Source organism: Pteropus vampyrus, unplaced genomic scaffold (assembly GCF_000151845.1).
Source record: "Pteropus vampyrus isolate Shadow unplaced genomic scaffold, Pvam_2.0 Scaffold715, whole genome shotgun sequence".
Taxonomy (NCBI): Eukaryota; Metazoa; Chordata; class Mammalia; order Chiroptera; family Pteropodidae; genus Pteropus; species Pteropus vampyrus.
Genome location: NW_011889496.1, coordinates 102,396 through 122,348, shown reverse-complemented (window position 1 = coordinate 122,348; position 19,953 = coordinate 102,396). Strand labels below are relative to the sequence as shown.

The 19,953-nt window shown below is 36.0% G+C and overlaps 1 protein-coding gene, 1 long non-coding RNA gene and 1 pseudogene across 2 annotated transcripts in view; 2 read left to right on the top strand and 1 right to left on the bottom strand.

The window, feature by feature from the left end:
- SPTA1 (spectrin alpha, erythrocytic 1) overlaps positions 1–19,953 on the bottom strand; it is an 82,066-nt gene that overhangs the window by 42,143 nt on the left and 19,970 nt on the right. The window contains exons 17-26 of the mRNA XM_023526137.1: positions 16,267–16,389; positions 13,728–13,945; positions 12,829–12,921; positions 8,535–8,672; positions 7,104–7,255; positions 6,252–6,438; positions 4,587–4,688; positions 3,515–3,606; positions 2,510–2,654; positions 1,507–1,688 (exon numbers count right to left, since the gene is read on the bottom strand). Coding sequence (XP_023381905.1) covers positions 1,507–1,688; positions 2,510–2,654; positions 3,515–3,606; positions 4,587–4,688; positions 6,252–6,438; positions 7,104–7,255; positions 8,535–8,672; positions 12,829–12,921; positions 13,728–13,945; positions 16,267–16,389 — 1,432 coding nt within the window. The remainder of the gene's footprint in view (positions 1–1,506; positions 1,689–2,509; positions 2,655–3,514; positions 3,607–4,586; positions 4,689–6,251; positions 6,439–7,103; positions 7,256–8,534; positions 8,673–12,828; positions 12,922–13,727; positions 13,946–16,266; positions 16,390–19,953) is intronic.
- On the top strand, positions 6,609–10,854 carry LOC111734005. The gene is made up of 3 exons (XR_002778257.1): positions 6,609–6,633; positions 8,377–8,698; positions 9,446–10,854. It is a non-coding gene; the product is annotated as an uncharacterized LOC111734005 (long non-coding RNA).
- On the top strand, positions 18,567–18,685 carry LOC111734007 (annotated as a pseudogene).

The following is a 19,953-nucleotide window of genomic DNA, read 5'->3' as shown; positions in this document are numbered from 1 at the left end:
ATATACATATATCAGAATAACTTCTTCTTTTTCATTGCAGAATAGTTGGAGCAGGTGTGTAGCTGCTAAATTAGTAGATTGAGGGAGGATCTACATTTCATTACAGAGTTTTGTGAATCTCTATCACATGAGCAATAGCGGTGGTGAGCAATGGGTGAAGATGGTGGAAGTGATGAATAGTGTGATTTTTGTATCATATGACACACTAGTGGTACTTTTGGGAAATAAAGCCTTTTTTCTTTTCTGCAGAATGTGTCACTTGACACTTGAATATTTAATAATATTCCATTATATATGGAATATTACTCAGTCATTAAAAAGAATGAAAATCTTGCCATCTGCAACAACATGGATGGACCTAGAGGGTATTGTGCTAAATGGAGTAAGTCATATAGAGAAAAACAAATATCCTATGTGGAATCTAGAGAACAGGATAAACAAACAAACAACAGAAACAAGTTCATAGATACAGAGAGCATTTTGATGATTACCAGATTGGATAGTAAGAGGATGGGTGAAGGTGGAGGGGATTAAGAGGTACAAATTGGTAGTTACAAAATAGTCATGGTGTTGTAGAGTATAGCATGGGGGATATAGTCAGTAGTATTGTAATAACTATGTATGGTGTCTGATGGGTACTGGATTTTTCAGAGTGATCACTTCATAAGTTACATAAATGTCTAATCATTGTGTTGTACACCTGAAACTAATACAATATTGTACATTAACTATAACTTTAAAAAATAAAAATATAAAAAACTACAGCTTTCCAGAGATGCTGAATTGAGATGGAGGTTGTCAAGAGCAACTGCAATCATTTGTCAAAAGTTCTCCTTTTTTCTTCAAAAGTATTACATTGTGAGCTACTACTTTCTGGACTCTCAGTTCTAAATATTCCTCCTGGCAGACTTATACAATGGGGAAGAAAGTGGGAATTGTTTACGAAGTGTATATTTGCTAAATTGTGATATGTAGACTCTTCATCGAGGCAATGATAATTATCTAGAATTTGATCTCAACATTTCTAAGGTTATCTCTTGCTACTTCTCCTTACCCCTGTGACATACAAAACCTTTGCTCTAGCTATCTCTGCACACTTTGTGAATATGCCATATCTTTCTTATCTGTGTGCCTTTGTTTGTATATAGTACCATCTATTTGTTAGGATGCATGTTTTGGACTATCTGTATTCTTTTCTGTCTTTCCAGCAGAATGAAAATGTCCATATCCTACAACTCCTGACAGAGCACCCTGAAAGAGTGTAGATACTCTATAGAAGCTTAATTGGCTTAGGTGGCCTCACATTTCTTCAAACTTCAATATTTTATGGCTTGAGATTTTATTGAACTTGAGATTTGTGTGCCTTAACAGAGGTACTATCTAGACATAGAGATAGATATACTTCAAACTCAACAGTGAAGAGCATCTATATCCAGACTGTTCCTAGAGTCTCTACTTAAGGGCCAAACAAGAAATTGCCAACCCACGTGGCCTTTTGAGCTTTACCTGGCCTTGCTGAGGAACAGGTAGAATTTCTTGGCTTCACTTAGGTTCTCCTTACGATCCTCTGTACACTCCAGCAAGTCATTCCAGGCCTCATTCAGCTCCATTCGCTGCCTCTGCAGGTCATCAGTGGCATCTGGGTGGGACTCATTGAGTCGCTCTGCTGTCTCTCCCAATACGATCACCTGGGGAAGTACAAAGCTCCAATAATTAGTCAAGAGTCACAACTGATCTTCAGCAAAAAAAGTCCTGAGCCCTGGGGGATGCTCAGTCCTCAAACAGACATCATTGTGGTACAAGAACATCTTACTACTTTATTAATTAAAAGGTCAGCTCTATTGGTACACTTGATAACTCCCCAAAGCAGTCAACACTGAAACAAGTGTACATTTTAAAAAAAGAAGACTGTTGGGAAGTTTGCTTAAATGAATGCTGGTTAGTGGCAGCATCATTAGGGAACCCAGGGACCCTGATTTTTAATGTAAAGATCTTTCCAATATAGATATTTATGTGCTTCTTTTTGTCCTGCATGATAATGCATGCTGTGTGATGATTCTTATTATTCCCAAAGTTTATCTGGCAAGTTCCAGGGTTCATTTATTGGTAGAAGTAAAACTAAGCTCATTCAATTACTTGTGCAAGAAACTGCATCATGCTCAGACATAGGTCTGGCTATCTTGGGTATGACCATTTCCTATTTATCTTAGGCTGCTGGCCTCCAACTAGCTTCTGTAAGTTCTGCTCACTTGGAACCCATTAAAGAGACATGTGAACAATAGGAAGTTAACATAATATGTGAATATGTTTCCAATATGTTTTTCCTTCATGTTAATGGTCCTAGGGCAGGTTCTTTTAGTGGCCTTGTTCTAGGTTACTAGAATAAACATGAAGTAATATAAAGAGAAATGTAGGAATAGAGACTGGGAAATAAAAGCACAGAAGAGAACATCATTGGTAAAAATAAGAAGAGGAAAATGTTAGAAAAGCTTAGCAGTTCATGTCTTACCTTTTCTCTGAGAGGTATGAGATCTCTTTCAAAGTTCTCATGCTGTCGCTGAAGGGCCTGAACACTGAACAGGTCTGAGCCAGGGTCAGCAGCACTGAGGGCCTGGCACTTCTTCTTAATCTGCTCCTTCATGTCATCTGCTTCTCTGGTACATGAGAGTAAAAAGTTTAGGAATAATAATGTGTACCAAAGACAGACTCATAAGAAAGTCCTCACCATCACCACCACTATCATTATCATTATTGCCATTATCCTTTTTAATATGCTAGAACTTATGCTCATTTAATTTTCCCAGCAGCTACTTGAGGCATAGCTACTATTATCATTGCCATTTTACGTATAAGAAAACTGAAACTTAAAGTTGCTAAGTATATTTTTCTTAAGGCTATACTACTGCTAAATGGAAGAGCCTAAGTCTGAACCAGGAAGCCTGACTGCAGAGCTACATCCTTAACTATTATATTTCATGACATTCCATCTAAAGCCATTCTAAACAACCAGAACCACCTGCATTTCAGTTTTCCCTTCTCCAGATGTTTAAAAATACATTTATACACAATAAAGGTGTTTGATTTTCTATGTTTGTTCATTTATTTGGTTGTTCAGTTAGTTACATGTGTGAGTAGACAGATTTGGAAATCAGACATAACAAATTGTTGAATTAATAGTTAAAGTAACTGTGATATCTGTGATTCTCTTCTATCTACTTATAGTTCCAAAATATAGTTACTTAAACCTCTTGTCTCTACTTTGTTTTGTTTACTGTCATATATATAGCTAATTGTGTGCCAGGGCCCAACCTAGTCACTTGAAAATTGAAATTTGTTGTTTGGGAGAATTCTATGCTACAAATGAAGAGTCTACTACTAAAAAACTTACCTCCTATTATCCTTATCTCAGGAAGAAGGGTTATGGTAATAGCTATGGTTCTATTATAGTAACCAGACTTGGAATTTTTTAAGTGTGTTCTAGAACAGCAGTACTTTTTAAGGTTAAAATTCTCACCTGTGAAACATTTGGACAGCATGGGCACTGCCCAGCAGCTGACGCTGTTCTTCTGCAAGCCTCTGCAAGGAGCTCCAGCGAGCATTCAGCTCCTAAAAGAGGCAGACATACTAGACTTTAACTAGGGAGCTGACTTAGATTACTCAGTGGTATCTGAAGACTAGATAGAGTTTAAGTCATGGTTGTTTTTATGTTATCTTCCTTAGAAATTGCATAGGTTTCTTTCTTTCTTAGGTAGCTTGAGTTTTGGCCTCATTGATGCCAGTGCAATTAAGAAGGGAATCACTTTTCTTCCCAAACTGTTGTTTCCAGGTGGAACTATCGACCCTAGAGTAGCAATTGATGTTTGTTGCCACAGTGACTATATTACAACTTCTGAAAAATAAGTGGAAAATATTGAATTGGTAGTTTGAAGCTACTATATTTCTCTAGGAGAAATATAATATCTGCATCCTGAATTGACAAAACAAAGTAGACTCTTAGAGTTCTTTTTTCTATAGAGGGTAAGTAAATTGTTCTTATGAACAATCTTTTTTTTTTTTTTTTCATTTTAACTTCTTATACACCACCACAAAAAGCAGCAGAGAACTCATCTTCACTGGTTTATGACAACCCAGAGAGCTGGATTAGCCATTCCATTAATATCAATTAAGATATTTTATGGAACCATAGGTCCGAATCTGAATCAGGTCTCTACTGACTTATATTATTTTCTTTATTTCATCAGACTTTATCAGGGCTTATCTCTTCCAGTAAGTTTCTTTGATTTACCTCTACTATTACAGCTCTTTTATCTGCATTTTCTTTGTATTCATGTATTTGAGCATTGAGTTTCTTGTGTCTGTATTGATTGGGGATAGGTGAGTTGCAACTTAAAGATTTCAGATTAGAATAAATGGCTAGACTATTTGAACTATTATCTTTTATCTTTTCTATAGTCAACTCTATACTTTCATTACTTTATGCATGTCCTAGCTGATCTGTGGAATATAAAGTTGAGTATATTTAAGTGAAATAATGACTCCTAAAGTTCAACCTGGTAGTGAAGAAAAATAAAAAGAATCTTAGTTACCTGCTGTATCTGAGCTCCTTCTGGTGTTAAAAGCTCTTCAAATAGAAGATCATCAGCCACCTTGTTGATGTCCCTCAGTCGAGGTTCATTGGTTTTCAAATCCTAGGTGAGAAAATTTTCCCAAAGCTGTGTAAATCTCCTTTTTGAGAATCTTTCATACTTGCCTGCTCATCTTTGCCTTAACTTGGCTAAGTATTAAAACATATTTCTAACCTTCTCTTCAATGTACAACGAGCTGCCTTCCTCCAATCTGTCACTAAGAATACCTTTAATATTCCCTGACACCCGTGACTGTCAAAACTTGGCTAGTGTGTATCTGAAGCATGGAGTACAATCATTTGCCTAGATTACACACACACACACACACACACACACACACACACACACACACACACACACACACCTGTTATTACCTTTTGTCAGTTTTTCTTTGTTATTTCTTTCCTTAAATTTAAGTTACTTACATACTGGCATATTAGCCCTTTATCTGTAATATGTCTTGCAAATATTTCCTCCCAATGTGTTGATTGTCTCATAACTTTGTTTATGGTGATATTTGTCATGCAAAAATCACAGTTTTATTTTGTTTTAATTAGATTTATCAATTTTTTCTTTTAGTGCATTTAGTGAACCTGAATTTTAATTCATAGTTAGAAAGCCTTTCCCTATAAGACATTTAAAACATTCTATAAAACTTCTATTATTAGAACAGTGGGGTGCTAACACATGAATGTTTTTCCTAAATTAAATAACACCAACAAAGGAATCTATATTTGAGACATATAATATTCTTCCTACTGATATAAACTTCTCCACCTTTTACAAAATTTCCTTAACAGAGTTGCAACCTGCTTATATTAAAGTATGCTGTAAGAAACAACTCTAGGAAGCTCATCACAATGTCTACAGTGACAATATTGTTCATTGCATTATACAATAACCTTTCAATAAGTTTTTCCATGAAAATGTCATTCCTGGTGTTCTTTTTATAGTTTTACTTCTTTCCTTTTCTTTCACTTTTCTCTTTATATAGTCCCCCAAAATAAAATATAATATCTTGCTCGCTCTCTCGCTCTCTCTCTCTCTCTCTCTCTCTCTCTCTCTCTCTGTCATCTATCTATCTAATCTATTTACAACACTTTGAATTCCATATGGAAACTACCAGTAGAAAAAAAGGGGGGCTATGCTCATCATTAATTAAAATAATAAAATGAGTCAGAATAAAGGAGAATGGAAAGGTTTTATGTAGGCAGAAACTTAGAAACTGTCTAGTTGTAAAGTCAGGTTGTTCTTCCCATCTTCCCACACAACTTCTGCCCCCAAATTAGACTTTTCACAGAGTCCAAAAACATCACATCTCAATCTGGGCATCAGGAACACAGTATAATATAGAGCAAGTTTTGAAGAATTCAGGGAGAACAGCACTCCCTGCAAGACTTGGAGGTAGCAGAAACTGCAGGCTGCAAAATTAAGGTAGCTACTTCCCTCTGAATTTTCCTTGAACCTACAATACCCAAAGAAAGTTGTAAAATTTGGAACTCTCAGTGGCTTTGGGGAGGATATTTAACAAATGTGAAATTAAAGACTTACTTAGGAGATGTGAGATGAAAGGAAACAACGATAATCTCAAAAAACTGTCTAATGGAAGCAGTCCCTCTTTCTCACCGTTTGGAACTCATCAAACTTTTTTTGCAGCTCCCAAACATCATCTAGATCTACCCCAGTGTTTTCTGCTTTTTTATCTCGGATCCAGTCCAGCATGTCTTCTGCCTCATAGGCCAGCAAAAACTCATTGTAACATTGCAATAGACAACGCCTACGTTCTTCTGCTTGATCAAGAAGGGAGTGGTACCTAGGTGGATAAATGAAGAGAATAGGAAACATGCAATAACGGAGGGAGAAAACAAAGAAGAGTAGAGGTAGGGTGAGAAAGAGAATGAAAGAGACAAAGAGAGAGAGAGAGCGCGCGCGCGAGAGAGAGAGAGAGAGAGAGAGAGAGAGAGAGAGAAATCAAAAGAAGTACACGAAAGGAGAGGAGAAAATAAAGGTAGAAGAAAAATAGCATTAAGAGCAGAGAGACAAACCCAGAATGTTCCATTTAAAAATAATAAAAATGTCAATGTTCCAATAGTGTGACTGGCAACATCCAAAAAAATTTCTACAGAAATTTTGGCATGCCTGCTGACAACTGGATATGAAGCAGCCTAGCATAGCAAACAAAATTCATATGAAAGTCAGAAGACCTTTAGATAACCTTGAAAGAATGCTGAGCAGGGAGTCCGAAGACATGACTGTATTAACTGTTAACCTTGGGTGATTAACTTAATGGTACTTGGCCTCCCTTTCCTTATATAAAAACTAAAATATTTAAAGGACTCTAAGTTTACTTTCAGCTCTTAATACTTATGAATTTTCAAGGCATCTTTAAACTAACAGATGCAGTCATGAGAAGTGACTCTGGCTAATAGGAAATGTTTGGCCAAACACCTGTCCAGTTCTCCAGGCTCAAGAACTTACTGGTTCTCAATCTGTTCCTGGCACTCAGTGATGTTGACTGGTTCTTCTCGCCGCTGCTGTGGAAGCATAGGAAACTCATCATGGGCCAGTTTCCTGATGTAGACAGCAGGCACAAAACCCTGGTGATCATCAGCTTCCACCTTCCACCAGTCCTGAGGGAGAACAGATCCCAACTCTTTCTTTAGTTCTTGGAAAAACCACAAATAAGAGAGGCTTCAACTCTCCTCAGTCTCTAAGCACAGCCACAGGCTGATAGCCAAGAAAAGCAAACCCATCACTTATTGGGGACATATAATTTTCAAGTATTACAAAGAACATAAATATGGAGTTGCAGGAATTTCATAGATAAGCCTCTAAAATCAAGGAATCTGACATAGCTGATGTTAGACCTTTAACTTTGACAAGGTTTGCAAAAACTAAAAATAGTTCTCCTCTGGGGCATTTTGTCCACAAGAAATAAAAAAGAAAACAAACAAACAAACAAAACCCACGAAGTCTGAATCAAACTGGGCTTGTTAGTAGTAGAACGCCTGTGTATGACAATATTGTACAAGAACTCTCACCTTATCCCTCTCCCAGAACTCCTAAAAATTGTGTTGCCCTGAAATTCACTTATGTGAATACTATATACTTAATTGTCACCTTTATCCCCAGAGAGTGTTTGGGTGTGGAGCAGTGATAAGCACTTTGGATTTAATCTCTTCAGAGAATAATGTGGTGTTTGGGTGTGGAGCAGTGATAAGCACTTTGGATTTAATCTCTTCAGAGAATAATGTGAAATGAAGAAGACTAAGCAAAGAGAAAGAGGGATTGGTACACAACTTATTTAATAATGAAACATCTAGCCTCTCTAAAATTTTCCTTCCTCTCAGAGTAACAATATTTCAAACTCTCTTCTTCTCTTCCTAATTATTTAGGAGGTTAAGTATTAGAATATAAAAAAAATTACTTGAGCTCTTATAAAAATACATATTTAAAATTGTACTCAATATTTTGTCACCATTCTTACAGGAATAAGATCCAAAGATAACCAGGTTGACAAAGACTTCTCTTCAATCACCCTCCTCCTAAGCCTAACTACAATTGTTTCATCACTAGGAATATTGGCACAGAAGAGAAACAAGTAAAGAGATCAAAGAAAGGGACAATTTAATCCTGTAATATATCTAAATATTACAGAACAGCCATTCATAGCTTGTATGTTATGGGGTAATTACTTAAGATCTTTGAATATTCGTTTTGTTAACTGTAATTAATATTCTAATTCAAATAGGTAAAACATCCTAGACAATATCTGGAGGAAAGGTACTTTCAATAAATTATGGTTATTTAAGAGAGACAACAGAAAAATGTTGGATATCTGGCAAGTTTGGGAAATGACTTTGGAAGAACCATTTTGTTGATGGAGAAAAGATTTGATGGGGCATTCACCTTGTTGATGGAACTGAGCAGAGTTAAGACATCATCTTTCTTCAACGTGACTTCTCGGGGGCTGCGGGCTTGGAAGTCATATAAAGCCACAACTCTCTCTTCTCGAGCCACTCTCTCCACTGGTGCAGCCTGTTGTTGCTAAACAAAAACAGGAAGTAGACCATGTAAGTCACCCATTGGAAATATCTCTCTGTAGAACCTAACAGTGGGAGGCTGTCCTTGGGCCTGAGAGGTGAGAGGAGCCTCTAGCTAGAATCTCTTGCATGGCTGCCAATAACTGAGAAATCATCACATGCCATTTTCAGAGATATTGCTCCACCCTAACACTTCTCAGAGGACAGGTAGCCTGGGCAATATGAACACAGAGTGAGCAAATGAGTATGTAGTTTGTTGGAAAAATATTAAAGTCTCTAAGTCATCAGTTCTCAAAGCAAGTAATAAAGGATTATACACATCAACATTTCAGAATATTGTTTGAGAAAGTTAAAGACCCTATTTCTCATCACCTTCTCCATTTACTGGGCCTCCACTAATAATCTTTCCAACTCCTTGACCTATAAATTATTGTATAAAGAAACTGTGAATTTTCTTTTTAGACATGGATTATCTAAAACACAAAAAAGGCCACAGAATCTTAAAAATTGAGAACATGAACTTAGATAAAATATCTTGTATCTCTCTTTAGCAGGCAACTTGTTTTTAAGGTAGCCTCTAAATTTTACTTTCTGCAAATATCATATCTCTGAGAGATTTAACAAAATAGAACATCACCCCCTCCATACATAATGACCTATACCTTCAGACTGGAGCTGAAGATGTACCTCCCCTTACAGATTTCACTGATTTTATGTTCTTCAAGTACTATGTTTCCTCATAACATGCAATGTTTAAACCCATCTGTTATTTTTTAGGCAGCCATTGTGCAACGCTTGGTGAAGGCACAACATTGAAGCTTTGCCAATGTATATTGATTTGACATTGTGAGTCTATGTCTTTTGTCTACTCCCAATATATGAATTCAGAGAATTCTTTCTCAGTAGAAAGAATTCCATGAATGTATTTTTTTTCTTTTTTTCCCTCTTCTACTTCACACAGGAGATGCTTATATCATTTAGTTGTTTCTAGCTTCATCACTCTTCAGAACACCCCTTTTCACCTTGCATCCTAACCGTTCTCACATTCTCAACCATTTGCATTTCTTATCTTGCAAATACACTTGATTATTTTGTGCTCTGGTTTATTTGCTCTCATAGCTTATTGACTAGATAGGTTCTTCTCCTCCTTGTCTGCACAGTAAACCACCTTTTTTTGTTAACAATAAGTCAGTTTTGAATATTTCAATGCTCTTATTTCAAGAAAATGAAATACTCCTTTTGAAATCACTTTTCCTGTTCATATATCTATTATATGCACTTACTTGTTTAAATATCTGAAACCCTGACAGACCATAATTTTCCTACAAATCAAGATTAACTTTTATTCATGTTTGCACATGGTAAATATTTAATAAACGTTGGTTTAAAAACTAAGGATGGAAGGAAGGAAAGGAAGGAAGAAAGAAAATAAGGGTTTCTGGTTAAGATGGCGGCGTAGTTAAGGCTGTGCTCACCTCCTCCCACCTCAAAATTACAACTAAACTACATAACGACCATCATGAAGAATCACCTGACGTCTAGCTGAACAGAAATTTTACAACTAAGGACATGCAAAAGAAGCCAAAATGAGACTTGTAGGAGAGGAGAATGTGACACAGGCTGGTCCCAAACCCATGTGTGGCAGTTAAAAATTGGGAGAGATATCTTGTGTGGAGAGGTAACCCCCTGAGGATTGAAGAGTCCTATCCCCACACAAGGCTCCTCAGCCTGGGGTTCCAGTGCCAGGGAAAGAAGTCCCCATCACTTCTGGCTGTGAAACCAGCATAGATGTTGCCAAGTGAGACCAAAGGCTGCTGGTGTTTCAGGCATTCCTCTTAAAGAACTCATGCACAAACTTACTCTCTGAGGGACTCTCTTGCTCTGATCTCCAGCACTGGGGCAGCAGCTGAAAAAGTGCTACAAATACACAGGGAGGAACTAAATTGTCGAGCTTCACGGGAAGGGTTAGAGGAACAGCTTCCTCCTAGACAGAAATGCAGGCTGAATCCATTATTCTTTTGTTAAGCCCTCCCATGACCCAGTCTGCCTCATCAGCAGGCACCATATCTGAGATCCCAATAACCTGGCTAACACTTTTCATCCCATTCACCCTTCCCTAGTGATTCCCTGAGACCCCACTTTACACAACCTGCAGGCCGACTCAAGCCACTTACATTGGCTTTTCCATACAAACAGCCTGCTCTTGTCTCATCTAAAGACGTTCCTAAAATCTCTCAAATGTTCACAAGCCTCAAACAAGCAGCATCTGATCTCAGCATGCCCCTTATCTCTTGCTAAGCAGCTCCAAGCCTTCCATTATCAGCCACCAACCATGGTTCACAGCTGAGCCTCTCCCAGGCACCCTAAGCACAGCACAGGTGGCAACCATCTGCAGATCACTTTGTACCTTATACTAAGTGCTCTCAGGCAGGGTTCAGGTAGTGGCTGGACTTGGCCTGCACCAGAGCCCCTCCCAAGGGCCCCAGAACCAATATACCTGGTGGTCCGAAGCTGACCATCAGAGTACCACACAACCACCTCCACAAATGACATATCCAGAGAGCAGACTGATCAGGCACCCAAGTGTTGCTAAAGTAAATCCAACTCTTTAGGGTCAGCACCTGCACAGTAGGTCCTCCACTGTGGTCAGTCCTAACGATCATTCAGCCTCAGGGTCAGTCATTCTCATTGTTGTGCATATAGCAACCAAGACTCAACTACAATAGGAGAGCACACACACCCCACAGAAGGGACACACCTGGAACACCTGGCCCGGTTGACCAAGGAGATTGCACCACTGGGCCCTATAGAACACCTACTACATAAGGCCACACTACATAAGACCGGGAGACATAGCAACCTTACCTACTACATAGAAACAAACACAGGCAGGCAGCCAAAATGGAGAGAGAAAAAAACATATCCTAAATTGAAGAACGGAATAAAGTTCCAGAAAAAGAACTAAACAAGATGAAGACAAACAATCTACCAGATGCAGAGTTCAAAACACTGGTAATAAGGATGTTCATTGATGTAAGTGAGAACTTCAAGAAAGAGATAAAAACATAAACATGGAGAGAGAACCAGTCAGAAATGAATAATACTAAATTGAAATAAAAATATATTAGAGGAATCGAAAGTAGATTAAATAAAGCAGAGGATCAAGTTGAATCAGCTATTTGGAAGATAAAGTGGCAGAAAACACTCAATTAAAACAGTGAAATAAAAAAAAAGAAATTAAAAAGGAAAGTTTAAGAGGCCTCTGAGACATCAGGTGTAACAACATTCATGTTATAGGTGAACAACATTCATGTTATAAGGAGAAAAGAAAGAAATAACAGGACTGAAAACCTATTTCAAGAAATAATGATGGAAAACTTTCCTAACCTGAAAGAAAATAGTCATAAAAACCCAGGAAGTACAGAGAGTTACAAACAAAATTAACCCAGGCCCCCAACAAGACACATTGTAATTAAAATGTCAAAGGTTAATAAAGACGAAGAATTTAAAAGCAGCAAGAGAAAAGCAGTTACCTACAAGGGAGCTCCCATAAAACTGTCAGCTGACTTATCAACAGAAATTTTAAGGCCAGAGGGATTAGCACAAAATATTCAAAGTGATAAAAAGCAAGGACCTACAAGCAAGATTACTCTTCCCAGTAAAGTTATCATTTAAAAATGAAGGATAGATAAAGAGCTTCCCAGATAAGACAAAGCTAAAGGAGTTTATTACCACCAAACCAATATAACGAGAAATGTTAAACAGATTTCTAGAAGAAAAAGGAGGAGGAGGAGGAGGAGGAGGAGAAGTAGGAAGAGAAAGAGGGGGAAGAGGAAAAAGATAAAAAATGTGAAGAACAATATGGCAATAACTACATATCTATCAAGAAGGAGAAATGCAATTAAATGAAATGTTAAAGAAAATTGAAAGTATAAAAGGAAGAAAAGAGGAAACCAAAATACAACACTTATCTAGAAATTCTTGTGGACTAAACTTCTGTAGATGTACAAAGATGCTACAATCTGGCATATAAGAATTATAGAACTTATTATTTTCTTTGTGATTGTTTCCTGGGTTACAGAAAAAAAAAAGTAATAAAGAGAATTTATTTTCCTCTGTTGTGAAAATCATGATTCTTGTCATCTCTAAGTTTTTCTTACCTGGCAGACTTCTGCCTGATCTCGTAGAGCTTGCATACTTTTTCCAAATGCATTAAGATCCACTAGGAAGGCCTCATGCTTCTTTAGAAGAGCCTGGATTTGTTGATGGAAAGATTATTGGAAGCAAAACAGAAAGAACAGTAAGCATCTTGGGGGAAAGGTTTCAAGCATAATTTTAAGTTTTTCTGTTTCTCCTAACATCCTGGAAAGACACTTTCTATTTAATGTAGACTTAACCCTAAATTTTAAGTATCAAGAAAATAGGAGTTAAAAAATTAATAACAATTTCAGTATATTTGTTTCACTCAATACGAAGTGAAAAGTGCACGAACATTTTAGGAACACCCATTGCAGCTGAAAGAGGGTGCTGCTGATAGTGTTACTTTGTAGGATGAAACAGAGTAACTTTAGATACTCATTTCAATTATTTCTAGTGCTGAAAGTTTGTGAAATACTCTACTGTATTCCCACAGGACAACAAATAAAACAAAGAAATAGATATAAAAGATAATATAACCTTTGATTTTCTTCTTGCTCCGATATGTCTGCCTGATTTTATTTTATTAAAGTATTTAAGATAACTGTATCTTAAAACCATGGCTGGTTTGTGAAATCTCAAGTTTATTCTGGGAAGTTTAAGATGGGACCAAGACAGGTATGGATCTCTGGTCATGCCTTTCTGAGTTTAGATAATCTCTAGGGAATCTATGGGTTTTAGTGGGATTAGGAAAATGTATTTTTGGATCTCTGCCAGCTCTGAAGGTATTCTAGCAAATGAAGTCCAAAGGCTATCATTCTGGAACCTCCAAATAATCTAACAGAACCTGTAACTGTCCCACAATCTAATATGGTACTATTTGGTGAATACTAGACAATGTCCATCACCAATTTTGCCTTACCCCAGCTGCTTCTTCATCAGCCCCATAGTTAGTGTTTTCTACAATAGGTTCCTTCTCTCTAATCCATGCTTCTGCTTCATGCAAATCAGCCAAGTACTGCTGGAACTGGACATTAGCCTCAAGATCATTTTGCCGTCTAGCAGCTCGAGCCTGAAGAGACTCCATATTCTCATTCAAACTCTTGACCCTAGAGGCCACATCTTTTGCAGCAAAGTGTCCTATGGAGTAGTTATAGAAAAAGTGAGTGTTACCCTCATTAATGTTTACTACACTTCAATTCTTTTGAAGACCTGGAAGAGAGAAAGAGAGGCATGAGGATGATGCTGCATGTACTCAGTGTGACATTTTACCTAAGTTTCATCGGGGAATTGGAATGCCATAGGTGAGATTAAGCATCAGTATAGATGCTAAGTGTGGATAGGGGGTGTATATTTGGTGGTGTAGGTGTGTCTGTATGGTGGTTAATTGGGTGTTACATTCTATGTTATACAGACATGAAAGCAAAATACCTACAAGTAGGTACTGCTCCAAATTCCAAAAACATGTATTCTCTAGACTAAACAGAAAATTCAGCAGATTTTCATTTCTTCCCATAAAGTCCTTTGTACTATAGAAATTGTTCTCCGCCCCTAAGCAACTAGATAACAGAATTGTAAGGTGCAATGATTTTCAGACAATAGGTAGAAAATTGTGACTTTTGAGAAAAGGGGGGAAAAAAAAGAGGTATGTCCTATGATAGCCACAGTTTATGCCTGGCACAGTTTCTAGGCTGTAGTGCTAAGAACTGCAGAACTAGCAGTCACATTGAGGTGAGGAGACAGATATCATGGTTGGAAGAAGACAATACAGCTACAGTCTGTGGAACAGAATACTGAAAAGAAAGGTGCTACACAGAGATAGAGCTTTGAAGCTATGTAGAAAGGTCCCCCAGAGTATTAGACTGATTGCTCTTAAATTTTTCCTCCAAAAATAGCTTTATAATTTTATAAATTATTGGGAACCCCTTTAAGCTTTGCTTACATGGTAATATCTATGGATAGTTATCATATTTAAAGTCAAAACAGAAAAATTTAAAATGAATACACATGTATATATTTCATAACCATTAGAGCAATGGCCTTATCACACATCATATAGACTCCAGAAGACTTTGCTGTACACTTATAAAAGACTGAGTGTGAAATAGGCAAATTACATCTTATTAGCATTATGAAAACCACAAAACAAAAATTAGAGAATCACTATCATAGAAACAACATATGTATGCATGCATGTACACATACACACCACAGAACTATAGCTGATAAACAAATATGGAATTAAAATGAAATTATAATATACAATTAATCTGAAGAAAGCAGAAACTAATGGACAAAGAGAAAACAAATAGCAAAATGTTAGATTTAAACTTACCTATATTGATAAATGCTTTAAATGTAAATTGTCTCAATGCTCAAATTAAAAGGGAGAGATTACCAGATCGCATAAAATAAAAACAAAGTCTAACTATATGCTTTCTATAAGAAATCTGCTTTAACCAAAAAAAAAAAAAAATCAAAAACAAACAAACGAACAAAAACAGAATACAAGCAAAAAGATGAAAAAATACATATTGCACAAACATGAATCAAAGACAGAATGGCTATGTTATAGTTGCACAATGTAACATTCAGGGTATCATCATGGATAAAGAGGACTATATCATGTTAAAAGAGAACTAAATCATGCTAAAGATTTAAATGCATCAAGAAGACATAACAAGCCTAAATGTGTATGCATGCAATAATAGGGCATCAAAATACATGAAACAAAAATGATAGAATTGAAAAGAACAATAGATAAAATCCACAATTACAGCTAGAGATTTCAAGAAAAAAAGAGTCCCTATAGTAAAATAGGAATCCCAAATAAACATATTTAGGTTCGAATCATTCAATTAAGATCTGAACGTTTGTTCAGCAATCTGAATTTTAAACCATACTTTTGATAGTTTGATACTGGCTATAAGTAATTTACTTTTAAATCACCTTGTATACGATGTTTGATTCTGAACATTATATTTAAGCAGTAGGGATTTCTGAAGATGGGAGACCAGGAGGAAGAGAGACATTGAGACTATCTAAAGAAATTGTGCTGTTAACAATAAAGACTGTAAAATATTAGGAATCTAAGACATGTCTTTACAGGTTTTGAAGTTCCCATATGGGAAAAGCATCTGATTTATGTTATTGAGTTTTGTAACTTAAATTCTGAAATCTGTAACTTCTACAGAAAATCACATTGATTAATAGGATAATTATTTTAATAATTTTGGCCCTATAAAAAAGAATAGAAATGACCAGCTAATGAGGTAGGTAGTTTCCTATTATTAGAATATACAAACAGTGTATCTATCAGAAATGCCAAAGGGAAATTTCTGCATTGGATGAGAAGGTGAATCAGATATCTTTAAATTCCCTTGAGGCCCTAAGGTTGAACAGACTTTCCTTATAAATTTGGCAAAAAGATTATTGTTCAATCCGATCCGAGTCATACATACCTTCCTCTACCATTTTGTTTCCCCTCTCTGTTATCACCCGTATGTGTAGCTCATGGCTGGCAATGTCAGCCTGGATGACTTTGTGTCTATTCAGAAGATTCTTGGAGGCAATCAGGTCTTTTCCTACAGAGAAAAATAATTTCAAGGTATTGTATTGTTCTAGTGTAAAGTAACTCTACTCCTGTAACCCTTGGAGCTACAAGTTCTTTCCTTTGAGATTTTAATCATTACATGGGCTTCCTGAAATTTGTAGCATTTGTCTGATTTTACTCTGCTTAGCTTTGTTTTTCTCCTTGCCTCCTTATACTAAGAAAATTCAATTCATTTTTGGACAAAAAAATAATAAATAAATCATTATTCTCTTTGAAAGATAGGTAGAAAGGCAAGTAACTCTACAACTGAAACTTCTAATATTATGCAACCAATTTTATTTCAGAATACTGTGGTATAAGAATCAGTATCTTCCACTTCTCATTTCCACATCTTAGGAAGTTATTAAATTCTCTAAACTTAGGGTTTTTTCCACCATAAAAGTGGCACAATGTTACTAGCTTTGAAGTTTTGTTGGTATGGACAAAAATTACTTATAAATTACTTATAAAAGTTTTGTTGGTATGGACAAAAAATTACTTAATAAAGTGCCTCATTCATTGCTTAACATTAACATGCACATAATAAATACATATTGTTTATTTCTTCCATTTTCTAAGATCCCCAGTTCATCTTTCCTGTCTCCCTATCACACTTTATCTCTCTTTTCTCCAAAATTTCCTTCTCTATACTTCACACTAAATGTCTTTCTAGAAAATGTCTATGCCCATCCACCCTTCAAAGAGATCTTTTCTCTTCTAGGAAGTTTTCCCAGACTAGTCCTCCACTGTCACCATTGTCCATCCTCTCATAGTTGTTTCCAGTAAATGCATAGTAAATATGCATTGTATTTATATTTCAATACAAGTGTCCTGGTACTGACATAATGAACTAATAGCTTCCAAATGAAGAAAATGTGTACTTTATCTGCTACTATAGCCCATATAGTTAGAAAAGGGAGCCCTCTGGTCATTACCCTGATACAAAAACCTGGTAAAGATAACACACACAAAAAGAAAACTATAGACCAATATTTCTTATAAACACAGATGTAAAAATCCTAAACAAAATACTAGCAAATTTAATATAACAACACAGTAAAAACATTATACATCATGATCAAGTGGGCTTCACCCCAGGGGCACAGGGATGGTTTGACATAGGCAAATTCATTAATGTGATATATTACGCAAACAAAATAAAGAATAAAAATTATATGATCATATTAGATGCAGAAAATGAATTCAACAAGATACAACATCTATTTATGTTTAAAACACTTAACAAAATCAGTATAGAAGGAAAGTACCTTAACATAATAAAGACCATATATGACAAACTCTCAGCTAATGTCATACTTAATGGTGAAAACTAAAAACCTTCACTCTAAGATCAGGAACAAGACAAAGGTGTCCTCTATCACCACCGTTATTCAATATTAGAAAGCCTAACTAGAGCAATTGGGCCAAAAAAAAAAAAAAAGAGAGAGAGAGAAAAAACAAAGAAAAGACATTCAAAGAGAAAATGAAGAAATCAAATGTCACTTTTTGCAGATGACATGATTCTCTATATAGAAAACCCTAAATATCCACTTAAAATTTATTTAAAATAATAAACCAATACAATAAGAGTTTCAGAATACAAAATCAAAGTTCAAAAATCCATAGTGATCCTATACTCTAACAATGAATTTTCAGAAAAAAAAAAAATCCTTTTACAATTGTGACAAAAAGAATAAAATACCTAAAAATAAACTTAACAAAGTATGTGAAAAAACTATACACTCAAACTGAGACAGTATTAAAATCAATTAAAGAAGACACAAAGAAGTGGAAAGATATTAGGGTTCACGGATTGGAAGAATCAACATAGTTAAAATGACATATTACCTAAAGCATTATGTAGATTTAATTGAATTCCAATAAAAATTTCAATGGAATTTTTTAAAGAAATAAAACAAAAAATCTTCAGATTTGCATGAAAGCAAGGCCAGAGGTATCACTCTGCCTAAGTTCAAATTATACTACAAAGGACAATAATACAGAAGTACGGTATTAGCAGAAAAACAGACATACAGATCGATGAAATGGAATTGAAAGTTTAGAACTAAACCCCAATATACAGGCAAGTTATTTTCAACAAAGAAGCCAAAACATACAATGGAGAAAGAAAGCCTCTTCAAAAAATAGTGCTAAGAAATTTGGAAAGTTGTCTACGGCCATGCCAACCTGAACAAGCCTGATCCTGTCTGATCTCGGAAGCTAAGCAGAGTCAGGCCTCATTAATATTTGGATGGGAGACCACCTAGGAAGACCAGGTGCTGTAGGCATAAAAAAATAATAAATGAATAAATAAAAAATAAGGGATTGTGAGCTGACAAGTTCCTTGTAATCTGTGAGGTCAACCAAGGGTTGCCTTGTCTAAAAAAAAAAAAAAAAAGAAAGCCATATGAAAAAAAAAATAAAACTATACTGCTGTCTATCACCATACACCAAAATGAACTCAAATGCATCAAGGGCCTGAATAATAAGACCTGGAATAATATTCCATTAGAAGAAAATCTAGGTACTTAACTCATGGACTTTGGACTTAGAAAAGATTTTATAAAACTGACCTTAAAGGCAAAGGAAGTAAAAGCAAAAATAATGAATGAGACTATATAAAACTAAAATCCTTCTGCACAGTAAATAAAATCATTAACAAGACAAAAAGACAATCATCCAAATGAGAGAATATAACTGTGAACAACGTCTCCGACAAGGGCTTAATATCCAAAATATATACAACTTAACAACAACAACAGCAAATCTAATTAAGAAATGGGCAGAGGACCAGAATAGACAATTCTCCCAAGAAGACATACAATTGGTCCACAGACACATGAAAGGATGCTCAATTTCACTACTTATTAGGGAAATGAAAATCGAAACCACAGTGAGATACCACTCACACCTGTTAGAATGGCTATCATCAAAACGACAAATAATAAGGGTTGGAGAGGTTGTATGGAAAAAGGAACTCTCATACACTGCTGCTGGAAATGCAAATTGGTACAGCCACTGTGGAGAACAGTATGAAGGTTTCTCAAATAATTACCATATGACCCAGCAATCCCTCTTCTGAGCATTTACTCCCCCAAACTGAAAACATTTATCTGCAAAGATATATGCACCCTGATGTTCAATGCAGCATTATTCACAGTGGCTAAGACATGAAAGCAACCAAAGTGTCCTTTGATACATGATTGGTACATATATACAATGGAATATTACTCAGCCATAAGAAAAGATGAAATAATTCTATTTGCAATAACATGGATGAATCTTGAGATTATCATGCTAAGCTAAATAAGACAGACAGAAAAAGTTGAAACACATGATTTCACTTATCTATGGTATATAAAACTGAAAACAACAAGTAAATGTGACAGAGACCCAGACAGTGGATTAGTGGTTACCAGAGGGGAGGGGAAAGGCGGAGGTAAGTAGGGGTAAAGGGAGTCAAATATTTATGACAGAAGGAAATTAGAAGAAAATAAAAGGGATCCCCTGACAATATAGACAAACCTCTTGGTACCTCAGACACTAACCATGGCTG